The sequence below is a fragment of the Callospermophilus lateralis genome, chromosome 10 (assembly GCF_048772815.1).
Source record: "Callospermophilus lateralis isolate mCalLat2 chromosome 10, mCalLat2.hap1, whole genome shotgun sequence".
NCBI classification, from domain to species: Eukaryota; Metazoa; Chordata; class Mammalia; order Rodentia; family Sciuridae; genus Callospermophilus; species Callospermophilus lateralis.
In genome coordinates, this window is record NC_135314.1 from 42,306,233 (window position 1) to 42,318,959 (window position 12,727).

At 36.4% G+C, this 12,727-nt stretch overlaps 1 protein-coding gene across 2 annotated transcripts in view; it reads left to right on the forward strand.

Annotated features, from left to right (window-relative positions):
• Window positions 1–567: 567 nt before the first annotated feature.
• Senp2 (SUMO specific peptidase 2) overlaps window positions 568–12,727 on the forward strand; it is a 37,158-nt gene continuing 24,998 nt past the window's right edge. Inside the window, exons 1-5 of one of the 2 annotated variants that reach the window (XM_076868176.2) lie at window positions 568–837; window positions 2,993–3,048; window positions 6,608–6,741; window positions 7,269–7,335; window positions 9,005–9,095. In XM_076868176.2, the coding sequence (XP_076724291.1) occupies window positions 737–837; window positions 2,993–3,048; window positions 6,608–6,741; window positions 7,269–7,335; window positions 9,005–9,095 (449 nt within the window). In that variant the 5' untranslated portion in view covers window positions 568–736. Of the gene's footprint in view, window positions 838–2,992; window positions 3,049–6,607; window positions 6,742–7,268; window positions 7,336–9,004; window positions 9,096–12,727 lie in introns of those variants that run through there. The other variant, XM_076868177.2, reaches the window with a different exon arrangement.

Genomic DNA, 12,727 nt, shown 5'->3' on the forward strand with positions numbered 1-12,727 from the left:
GTGTGAAACTTGGTGCTAGTAGTCAGACCCCGGTTCAAATTTCAACATTGCTTCTACTAGCTTTGTGTTTCGAGGAAAGTTATTTAATGTCTTTATGCCTCGTTTTCCTTATTTATTAACTGGGTGTTAAGTCTTCCTATCGCATTCGGTTCCTAGGAGGTATGGTGACAATGCACGTAAAATATGAGGCACAGGTATATGCAAAATAAAGGGCCCCTAATACGGTAAACATTTGTTAATTGCTCTGATTTATTTTTATTGAGCTCACTAAACAATCATTTGCTGGATTCCAACTGTGCTCACGACTTCAGAACTCTTCTTCCAGAGCCTAGCAGCGGCACTTCCACTCCGTGGGCCTTGTCTCCCGGGCGGATTTGGATTGGCTCCGCCAAAGAAAAAGTCCCGCCCACCGCTCTTCCCATGTGGTCAGCGATTGGACCCGGCCGTCTAGCAGGCTTTCTTGTTGCTAGGCTCGAGGATAAAAGGCGGTGCTAGGTTGCGCGTGCGTAGATTGAGGATGAGGCTTTCCGGTAGGGCGGGAGGAGGTGACGTCGGGAGCGGTGGCGGGTGGGGGCCTTCCCTATCCCGGAGAACGTTGTATCTATGGGCCCACGGATCGCGTCACAAGCCAGCGACTGATCCTTGGTGGTGGTGGTGGCCAAGGCGGCAGCGGCGGCGACAGCTCTGGGGTTTGCGTCTCGGGGTGTGTCGGCCGCCGCTGCTGCTCGGGCCTGGTATGTACAGATGGCTGGTTAGGATTCTCGGCACCATTTTCCGATTCTGCGACCGGTCGGTGCCCCCTGCCAGGGCTCTCCTGAAGAGGCGGCGCTCGAACAGGTGAGAAGAGGCTGAGTGCCGGCCTAGCTGTTCGCCCTCCTCCACCGCGGCTCCTCGGTCAGGAGAGCGTTCATCCAGCCCCGCAAGCCCTGTTCCCCCTAAACCGGCCGCTCGGCAGAAGCCCAGGAGCTGCGGGTCGCTGGTATCCTGGTGACGTAGTCGCTCCCGCCAAGGTGTTGGGGACGCGGCTCTTGATGGAAGGAAGGAGCCTGTTTGTCTTTGGAGTGGTCGTTGATCATAGGATCTTTAATATTCTTGTCAGAGTCCAAGCTGGTTACTGACAACAAATGAAGCTTTCTCGTATTTTACTTGTCTTAAGCTAAAAACTAAAAATTAAAGAATTACTGCCTTTATTGTGGCCCTCTGTTTACAAGCACACTCCGAAGTGTCATCTGCGGGCAGTTAGCGCAGTTAAGGGAAGTGAGATAGGTAACTTGCCCCAATTCGTTTTGACTGTAGTACTGTTCGCTTAGCACCAAGAAACAGCAGCTGTCTTGTTCTAAAACAGCTGTCGAACAGTGTGTGTGTGTGTGTATGTGTGTGTGTGTGTGTGTTGGGGCCGGAAGAAGAAGGGTGTTTATGTCCTTTAGAATTAGTGTATGAAGGAGGAAAAAAAGTACCTGCCTCCTTTTAAATAAAATCACTAGTGTGAATTCTCATTCACTTAAAAGAGAAACTACAGATCGTTCTTGCTCATTATCTGCTCCTTTGCTTCTCATTTTATAATATCTTTTTGCTTGCTGAAGAATTATGCCTTACCTAAGAATTAATCTAGAAAATGAAACAAATTCTGTATACCTCCTAATTTTGGATGATCAAGTGTCAATTACTTCCTTCCCCCACTCCTTTTTCTTCCTGTGCTAGGGGTTGAATTGAAGCCAGGGGCGGTTTACTAGCCTTTTTTAAATTTTTATTCTGAGACAGGTCTTGCTAAGTTGTGGAGGCTGGCTTCAAACTTGAGATTGTCCTGCCTCAGCCTCTTGAGTAGCTGGGATTATAGGCGAGCACCATAATGCCTGGCCTAGAGTGTATTCCACTGAGCTATATCCCAACCCTTTTTATGTTTTGAGGCAAAGTCTCCCTAAGTTGCTGAGGCTGGCCTCCAACTTGAGATACTCCTGTTTCATCCTCCAGGTAATAGGGCTCATAGCATGTGTACCACCATGCCCAGCCTAATTTTGTGTTTTAATTAAGTCTCAAAGACAAGAGAGGAAGACAAAGGGTTGGTTTGAGGGGAGCTTAAGAGAGCAAAATGATTAATACATAAGTCTGGAATGCAGGTCACTGATAAAATTGGGCATGGTTTCAACTCATTCTTCCTTTCTGCCTGATTAAGGTGAAGGATTCAGAAAGATGATTAATATACTAACCTTTAATATTTTTGATATATAGGGCCAGAAACTTCCCTGAATTTCCAAATTATTACCACTGTAATATAATTCCCATTATAAAAATGCAGTTAAATGTAACACCTTTTTCTAGCTAAGAGCTGCCCTCCGCCCCCCCCCCCCAGTATTGGGATTGTGCCCAGAGGTACAGCAACCACTGTGCTAATGTCTCTTGCCCTTTTAAATTTATTTATTTATTTATTTGTTTATTTAGACAGGTTCTCACTAAAGCTGGCTTAGAACTTACGATCTTCCTGCCTTAGCCTCCCAGGTAGCTGGACTCATAGGCTTGTACCCCCCATACCTACTAGGAATTATCTTTTAAGGTTGCTTATGTTGTCACTGAAATAAGAGATGGCTTTTTTCAGGTGGGTCATCTTTCAAAAGGAAATTATTTATTGTTTGAATTTTAGCCAGATTACTCATTATTATGTGATAAAGAATTTGGGTCTCTCAAATAGTTGAAACCACAGTGTTAAACCCTCAAATGCTAGCAGCCTACTTTAAGATACTATCTTTTAAAACATCAGTTGGATCTCATTTTATGACAAAGTGAATGAAAGAGGGATGTTTGGTATGATAAGAACAGTAATATTTTTTGTTTTGGTGTTGAGTTTTGATCCAGGGCCTTGTGCATGCTAAACACAGCTTTAGTTCTGAGTTATGTCCCAGTCTTGACTGGTTAAGTTTATTTATAGATTTGAATTTATTTATTTAGTTAGTTTATTTATAAAAATGTAATATATATATATTTTCTTTTTTTTCAGCACTCTGTTTTCTACAGTGGATACTGATGAAATACCTGCTAAAAGACCAAGATTAGGTACTAAACATAATTTTTCAAAATTATTTTTTAATGGGAAAACATGAATGGAACAAAATTCAAAAGATAAAAAGTATATTCAGTGAAAAGTCTCTTTTCTGTCCCTTTTCTACTCAGTTATTTTCCAGAGGTAACCACTATTACTAGGAACTTGTATATCTTTCCAGATAAATAAATGAATTTATGGAATTTGCATTTTGAAGTTTTAAGTCCTTCTTTAAAAAAGCATTGGAAAAATGACTTCAAACTGTGATGAAGTTCAGATGATTAAATGAAGTGATCTAATTTGTTGTCACAAATCTTCTATTTCTATATATCTTCAGGGTTAGAAGAGAATAAAACTAGGTTAAAGGGAAAAGGCTCAGTAGAATACTATATTCTACTCTTTCTCAACAGTAATGTGAATTTAGGTCTATTCCAGATGTGATAGTTGTTTAGATATTTTGATTTTTTTTTTTTTTTTTGGCTGTACTGGGGACCTCACACATGCTAGGCACTCTACCTCTGAGGTATATCTCCAGCCCTTAGGTTCTACAGAAAATGTGTTAGGTTCTACAGGAAATACAAAAATTAGTAAAACAAGTTCTCTATTTTTTAAGGGCCTTACGTGATTACATGGCAAGGGGTGTAAAATAAAATACATAATTAATACTAATATCAATGAGGACATGGTAAATGACATAAGAAAGGCAGTTTCAAAATTGTATCTAATTTTCAACTGGTTGAGTCTCATAATTTTTGAGGAAGGATGTAGAATGTAAGATGGATAGGTAGGATATCAAAAGAGATCAATAGGAAGGAAAAGCAATCTAGGCATGGGCAAATTGTGCAGATTTAGGCAATAGTTATTAAAGCTTGGGGGAAAAATGGACTGAGGAACAGGTCAAATGACAGGAGATTTGTTTTTGGGAGGGGGGATGATTACTAGGGATTGAACTCGGGGGCACTCAACCACTGAACCCCATCCCCAACCCTTTTTTTATATTTTATTTAGAAACAGGGTCTTGCTGAGTTGCTTAGGGCCGTGCCATTGCTGAGGCTGGTTTTGAACTTGCAATCCTTCTGTGTCAGCCTCCCAAGCCTCTGGGATTACAAGTGTGTGCCACTGCGCCCTTCAAATCACTGGAGATTTTTAATAAAGGAATTTTTACTGTATTCATTACATTATGTCCCAAAGCATGGGATAGATACCAATTTAGTTAATGATTTTAAAGAATATAACATTTGTAACATGTTACCTTTGAATCATGATTATAATAAGAAAGTTATAGTCTTTTCTTTATAAGTCATATGATGTTGGTTTTATATTTATAGTGGTAGTTTAAAATTATCATACATTTACTTAAGCAAAAAAAGTGAGTCAACTTTAAAGAAAAGCATAAATAAATATTAGCTTGTATTTGAATGTAGTTTAAAAAAACCTTTGTTGGTGCTATTAGAGAAGGTTCCTGAACTATTTGTGGTAATTACCTATTTTATGGCCTTCTATGTTAAGGATCACCCATTCTGTCATTTTTATTAAATATGCATTAGGACTTTCTTTTTGTTTTTATACTGGGGATTCAGCCTAAGGCTGTTTACCACTAAGCTCCTACATCCCCAGTTCTTTTTAAATTTTATTTTGAGACAGGATCTCACTAAATTGCTCAGGCTGGTCTTGAACTTTTGATCCTTCTGCCTCAGTTTCCCATGTCACTGGGATTTCAGGTGTGGGCCACCATGCCTGGCTTGTACTATGATTTTTTGAGTGGCAGACTACTATAGAAGGGAATAAACCAAAGAGGAAGTGGTGGGTAGCAGAGGCAGTACTTGTTAGGGAGTTATTAAAGGTCTATAAAATGCTAGAACTTCCTATGATTATCGTTCTTGAGCACTTGAAATGGCTAATTTGACTCAGTAACTGAATTTTTTTTTTTTTTCCCCAGTGCTGAGAATTGAACCCAGAGCCTTGCACTTACTAGGCACATGCTCTACCCATGAGCTATATACCCCAGCCATTTTTAAACTTTATTTTGAGACAGAGTCTTCTAGGTTACCTGAACTGGCCTTGAACTTATGATCCTCCTGCCTTAGCCTCCCAAGTAGCTGAAACTCATATGTGTGCTACTATATCTGGCTACTAACTGAATATTTAACTTTAAATTACTAGGTAACCACATCTGCCTGCCTACCTGTTACTATGTTGAACAATACAATTCTTGGTTGCTTTTGAGAGGAAACAAGAAACAAGGGTAAAAGAAAGGATCTCAGAATCACAGACTCATGATTTTATAGTTAAAAGGGATTAAAAGAGATAAATTTAGCCTAATCTCAGGAAAATATGGTAGTCTTATTTTCATGTTACAGATGAGGCAGGACTGCTTTCATTCCTTTTTTTAAAAATCAGTACAATCTTTTGACTTAATCTCAGGTCATACCCAAATTTTGGACAAAATGTGTACTTTTTAGTGACTACTATTTACTTGTTATTAAGGGGTACCTCTTGTTCTCTGGTATCTAGATGATAGTGTGGGTTAAGCATCAATCCTTAACATGATTTTTCTCTTACTTATATTCATAGCAGAATAAAAATTGCACCCTTCAGCACTGTAAGAATAACCTTGAATTGTAAAATAAGAAAAAACTCATTTGCAAACTTTGATATTTTTAACTATTATATAATAAATTACTTCAAGTTGGATTCTACTTTACCTGGCCATCACATCCTCCCATTTGCTTAGTTGTTCCCCTATCTTTCTGAAAAGTATTTTATAGTTACATATTCTGGAGCTCTTATTGGTTAAAGCCACCATTGCAGGCTTTGAAGCAGAAACTGTTGCCTTAAATACCTTTAATTAAGATTTATAAAGGAAATTATGGAAAACATACGTGTGTAGGAATTGAGAAAAAGGTAGTATTATAAAAGGAGGAAGTGGGAAAGTACTGAAATCTACCCCTCCTCCTTATTTATTTACTTCTTAATTTTGTGGTCTTTATTTTTTGTGGCAGGAAATGATAAAACAGATCTTTCAACACATCTAATCCAGCAGAGAAGAGGGATGGCCTTATTTCACCATAGATGCTTAAGAGTTTCATATTTTATTCTTCACCTAGCCAAGATAGAATGAGGGCTTAGTAAGTAGTTGAGAGCAAATATTACCTGCCTGGGAAATAAAGACAAATTGGGAGACATGAGACTGCTTCTTGTAGGATTCTGTCATAACTAGTGGCATATGATCCTTGTTTAATTATGCTCTCACCTCTCTGGTAAAAATTCATTTTATGTATTTTGGAGAAGTCACTTCTTAAAAGTTGCCATTTCAGCACATTTCTTTGTGAATCTGTGATTTGCTAAAATGATGGTTCCATGTTTTGCTAGCATCTTGGATATTTTGTTTAAAAATCACAATACTTGAATTCCAGTTATTCATTTAGAAAAAAATATTTTTATATATACCTTTTTATTTTAGTGCTGGAAATTGGACTTTTAATAAAAATTGCGAGAGGTTCTTTCCAAGATATAACTTTTTTTTCCTAGAAGTTTATTACTCTGTATTTAAAGTTTGTTGACATCTTCTAGATTGCTTTATTCACCAAGTGAAAAACAGTCTCTACAATGCTGCCAGCTTATTTGGATTCCCATTCCAGCTGACCACAAAGCCTATGGTGACTTCTGCTTGTAATGGAACACGGAATGTGGCCCCTTCAGAAGAGGTCAGTGGGGATACTGACCTTTTTTGTTCTGTTTTGTATTTTTGGTGCTGAGATTGAACCCGTGTTATCCATGCTAAGTATGTGCTCTACCACTGAATTACACCCATAACCCCAAAGGCTGCTGATCTTTGTATTTAATCAGTAAAGTTAAATTTTAGGGGAAAAAAAATATTTTTTTTGTTTTTAGAATTAATGTAAATGACTTCTTCCCAGAAATGTTTGTGTCTTTATTAGCTGTGATAAAGATCAAGAAGTTTATTGATAAAGATCAAGAAATTAAAGATTAAAAACTTAATAATTTAAAAACATTTAAAAAGTATTAATAATATAATTGCTTTTGTGTGAAGAACCTGCTATTGTCATTTTTTACATCATTTTGTATATCTTGACAAATTAAACCTTTAATCTTGATGACATTGATTCTTTGAGCCAGCTAAGAAAATAATTACAAATAGTGTGATCTTTTCATATTAGAAACTTATTTGCAAAATTTAGATGCTACAGAGGTGATTCTGTTTGGTTTTAAGGTATTTTCGAACTCTTCATCTTGTGAACTGACAGGTTCTGGATCCTGGAACACCATGCTGAAACTGGGTGAGGTGCTCAAAAATATTTTTGCTTCCCTGTACTTCCTTCTGCCCATTTTTCCCTAAGTTTTGAGAATGTGAAAGGAAAACACCGATTTGGATTGGGATGAGAATAAAGACATATTCTCTCTACCATTCTAAAAAGCAAATACAGGTTGAGTAAGTATTTTTATGTGGAATACATAGGACCAGACATTTATCAGGTTTTGGAGTTTTTCAGATTTTAAAGTATTTGCATGGACTTAACCAGTTGAGCATCCCTGAGCCAGAAATCCAAAATCTGAAGCTATGAATTTTTTGAGCATCAGCATTCAGGTTTTTGGATAAGGAATGTTCTACCGGTAGCTTTCCTTTGGAATAGTTGTTGAAATTACTGTTGTGTTTTCTATTTATATTATCAGTCTCCTTAATGTGACTTAGATTAAGAGTTGTTTATTAGAATAAAAATTTCCTGGGGCTGGGGTTGTGGCTCAGTGGTAGAGTGCATGCCTAGCATGCATGAGGCACTGGGCTCTATCCCCAGCACCACATTAAAAAAAAAAAAAAAAAAAAAAAAAACACCAAAAAACTAAATAAGCAAAATAAAGGTGTTGAGTCCATCTATAACTAAAAATAATAATACATATGTGGGTATATATATATATATGTGTGTGTGTGTGTGTGTGTGTGTGTGTATTTAACAAAAAATTCCTGAGAGCTTACTCTGTGCCAAGCACTGTGCTAAATTATTATCACAAATAATAGAATAATAAAACCTTGTTTGTGCCATTGAGAAATTCATTATCTATTTGGAGAGCAATTTTGTAGTTTTATGGATTGGAGGCTTTCATATCATCATTAAACCCTAAAAACAGAATTATAGTTATTTCCATACTATGCAAAACAATATGATGGGGAATAGTGGGAGGAATCATAGTTCTAAGAAATAGTTGTGATGTGTTTGCTATGTTGGTAGAGTTGTAAAGTTTGAGAACAGTGGAAGGAAGTTAGGGAAAATGAGCGGTACTCAGCTGTGTGTTCAAAAGTCATAAGTGAAAGAAGCTAAGGAAATGATAAATACCTTAGAGTTATGTGGCTCAAAATTTTATGGTAAAGTGCCTCTGGTGGCAAAGAAGAGCAAAGGTAAATGGATACTGCTGTGGCATCTGAGAATCTAGTTCTAGAGGACTTGGAACAAAGATGTTTCTTTTCTTTCTTTCTTCTCCCCCACCCCCCTGCTTTTTTTCCTTTTTTGAGGTGCTAGAGAGTGAACTTAGGGCCTCAGGTATGTTAGGCAAGCAGTCTACCACTGAACTACATCTCTAGCCCAAGTTGTTAATTCTTTGAAGTCATATATATCATTTTAAAAAGTTAATTTAAATTCAATTTAATCTGTTCATAATGTTTGAGTATTAAATAATTTGCTGTTATTTCTTTTGTGATGCTGGGGGACCAAATCTAAGGCCACATGCACTGCTAGCCAAAGTGTTCTACCATCGAGTTTCATCCCCAGCCTTTCCTATTACTTTGCTTTAACTTTTTACAATGTTTATTCTGGTTTTCTGTGCCGTCTATTAATAGAATTTGAAAAAACAAGTTATTCAGTTAAATGTAAATTGCTCACAAATTCCTGTCATAGTTCAGTATGTTCACAAGTTTTCTTTTTCTTTCATAATACAAATACATTCTTCAAATAGGTAATAAATCTCCCAATGGAATAAGTGACTATCCAAAGATCAGAGTGACAGTAACCCGAGATCAACCACGTAGAGTCCTGCCTTCCTTTGGGTAAGTGTTAAATTCTGCCTTTCTTAAAGGGGAGACCTAGCAATTATTAAGTCTTTACTTTTACTGCGTACGCATTTTCACTCTTGTACTATGGGACATAGCTAAGGAAGTACTCAGGTTAGTAAGTTGCTGAATATTATATAGCTAATTAAGAAACTTGAACTGAGTTTGGGTCATATATGCCCATATCGTGATCTGATCTGATTTTTAGAATATGTGTGTGTGTGTCTGTGTCGGGGTCAGGTCGGAGGGTATACTGGGGACTTACACCACAGGTTAGATAAGTTATCACTGAGACATATTACAGCCCTTCTTATTTTTATTTATTTATTTATTTTAGGGATCGATGTGGGGCTTTCCCATTTTTACCCAGCCCTTTTATTTTTTATTTTGAGACAGGGACTCACTAAGTTACTTAGGACCTTGCTGAATTGCTGAGGCTAGTATTGAACCTACAATCCTCTTGCCTCAGTCTCCTGAGTCACTGGAATTTCAGGTGTACTCCACTATACCTGGCTTTTATTTTTTATTTTGAGATAGAGTCTCTCTAAGTTGCCCAGGATGTCCTTGAATTTGCTGATCTCCTTCCTCAGCCACCCAAGAGGATGGAATTACAGACATATACCACCAAGCTTGACTTCATTTTCTCTTCTCTTTTTTTTTTTTTTTTTTTACTTTTTTCTTGGTGAGGGGGGGACCTGGGATTGAACACAGGGACACTCAACCACTGAGCCACATCTTCAGCCCTTTTTAATTTTTTATTTGGAGACAGCATCTTGCTAAGTTGCTTAGAGCCTCAAGTTGCTGAGGCTGGCTTTGAACTCATGATCCAATGTCAGCCTCCCTAGCTGCTGGGATCACAGGCATGCCCACTGTGCTTGGCTATTTTCTCTTTTCAAAACCATTTTTTACTGATTTTTTTTTTTTTTTCTAAGCTGTCACAGTTTTTAAGTTGAAAGAGTCCTCCTCTTCCTACCCATTTCAAGTTTGTTTCCTTTGCCAGATATCTTGTTCTTATTATAAAGATGCAAAATATCTTATCTCAATATTGTTTTGAAATTTCTTGTGCCTGCTTTATCTGTTTCCTTTGAGTGGTCTTCTTTTTGGTTTATTTTGATCTTACCTTTGAAGTTAAGAAGAGTCTTTGTTCAAATACCTGATAATCCTTGACTGTCCACTTATTTAAGAGTGAGACACTGACTAAAACCCATGGCCCTCTGGGGTTGGATGAATGACTAGGGCTAGGAGGAAAATACACAGTGAGACTGGATTATCTTGTGCCAGAAAGAAAGGAGGGCTCCAAGACTGTGTTGAAATGCCAACCACAGAGGAAACTTCAGTGGCCAAACTGGAGACAGTTTAAGTATCAAAATGAATAAAGACAGGAATATATATATAAGTAAATCTATATTATGTAGAGAGGATCATTTTTGTAATAGAATGCCTACTATAAGCACAGAAAAAAATGATAAAATTAGAGAATTCACCATTTTAATGATTATCAGTAATAATTGATGTGAATAGGAATCTCAAGCTGAAACTAGTTAGTAAAAGTTTGATGAGGTATAGGATATTTATATAAACTCAAAATATCTCACAACAGATTATTTATTAATTTTAAAGGGAAAAATATTAGAGAAACCTGTCTGACACATCCTTAACAAAAAGGATCAAAGTTAAATCACCAAAAGTGAGACCAACTGACATGGCCCCCAGATATATTGCATTGAGAAAGCCATCATTTAATGTATTATTTCTGCAAAAACCAATAATTTGAATCTACCTGTAAGAAAATGAGACAGTCTGAAATTAAAGTTCATTCTATCAATAATAGATCTGTATACTCTATTAAAAAGATGAAGACTTTTCAGACTAATGGAGAACAAAGATATATGACAACAAAATGCAACACAAGATCTTGAATTAGATCCTAGAATTCTGTGAAGGATATATATATAATTTTAATTTTTGTTTTGTAGCTGTAAATAGAAAGAATTCCTTTATTTTATTTGTTAATTTTTATGTGGTGCTGAGGAAGGATCGAACCCAGTCCCCCAGGCATGCTAGGCAAGCGCTTTGACACTGAGCTACAGCCCCAGCCCTGTGATGGATATTTTTAATAGCTTCAGAGAAATTTAAATTTGATGATTGTATTGTTAGGTAAGAGATGTTCTTGTTCTTAGGCGATAAATATTTAAAATTGAACTTATTTCTCTAAGCATTTTAATGTTATCAGTTTCCTTACAAACACTGCTTTAGCTGCATCTCCCAAATTTTGAAATGTACATTTTCATTTTTATTTGATTTAAAATATTTTCTAATCTGTTTTATTTAGAAGTATATTGTTTAATTTCCAAATATTTGGGACACTTCAGATATTGTCATGTTACTCATTTCTAGTTTAATTCTTTTATTGTCAGAGACTATTTTTGTATAATTTTAGTTCTTTTAAATTTGGTTTTTGTTTTTTTGGTGTAGAATAAGGTCTATTTGGATGATATTCCATGTGCACTTGAAAAGAATGTATTATATTCTGCTGTTGTTGGATAGGGTGTTTTGTAAATGTCAATTAGGTCAAGTCAACTGATAGGATTTATAGACTTTACTGATTTTTTTTAATTTGCTTTAATTAGTTACACATGACAGTATAATGATCTTGACATATCATACATTTGACTTTACTGATTTTTCTACTTTACTGATTGATGAGTGAAGAGTGACTCTTAAAGTTTTCTATTGTAATTTGTATTTTTCTATTTTTCCTTCCATGTATGTCAGTTTTTGTTCCATGTATTTTGAAACTCTATTAGGTAAATAACCTTGCCCCTGAATCCAAAGTTCTTGAGTTGTTTCTTAAGTATGAGAACTTTGATTTACATAAACAGGTTATGAAATCAGAAAATTTAACATTGCTATAATTTTATCATATGATCTATAGGTCTTAAATTTTTTCATTTAGCTTTTTTTCCTACCTGAACCGAGATCCAGTGCTAGATTACGTATTGCATTTGTTTTTCAAACAGGTTTCAATAAATTGCTGAGGGTCTTGCAATCCTCCTGCCTCAGTCTCTTCAGTTGCTTGGATTATAGGCATGTGCCATTGTGTCTACCTAGTGTTTTAATTTTGTCTAATGTTTACTCATGATTTACTTCAGATTGTGTAGTGTTTTTTTAGTAGTGTTATATAAGTGACATTGTATTCTTTTCAAAATGGGGGGCAAGTTAAATCAATTTCATTATTGGTAATGGTAGGAGAAGCAGATAACATTTACTAGCACAATGACTCAAGAAGGGTTCCATGCCTTCAATTTCTTTAGCATTTATTAATTTACTTTTTTTTTTTGAGAAAGGGTCTTGCTATGTTGCCTGGGTTGGCCTTGAACTCCTGGGCTGAAGTAGTCCTCCTTAGCCTCCCAAGTGACTGGGACTCTGGGTGCACAGCATCTGTGCCTAGCCTAATATTTATTAATTTATCATTCAGATTATTTGAGTGGCTCTTGGCTTAGGTCCTGTACTTGGATATAATGATAAAAGGATATAATCATAGGCTTTATGACATAGTGTGGTTAAGACATAATGTGGTATGGAGACATTAAATAGTTACACCAATAATTAATTTTTGTGGTGCCCAG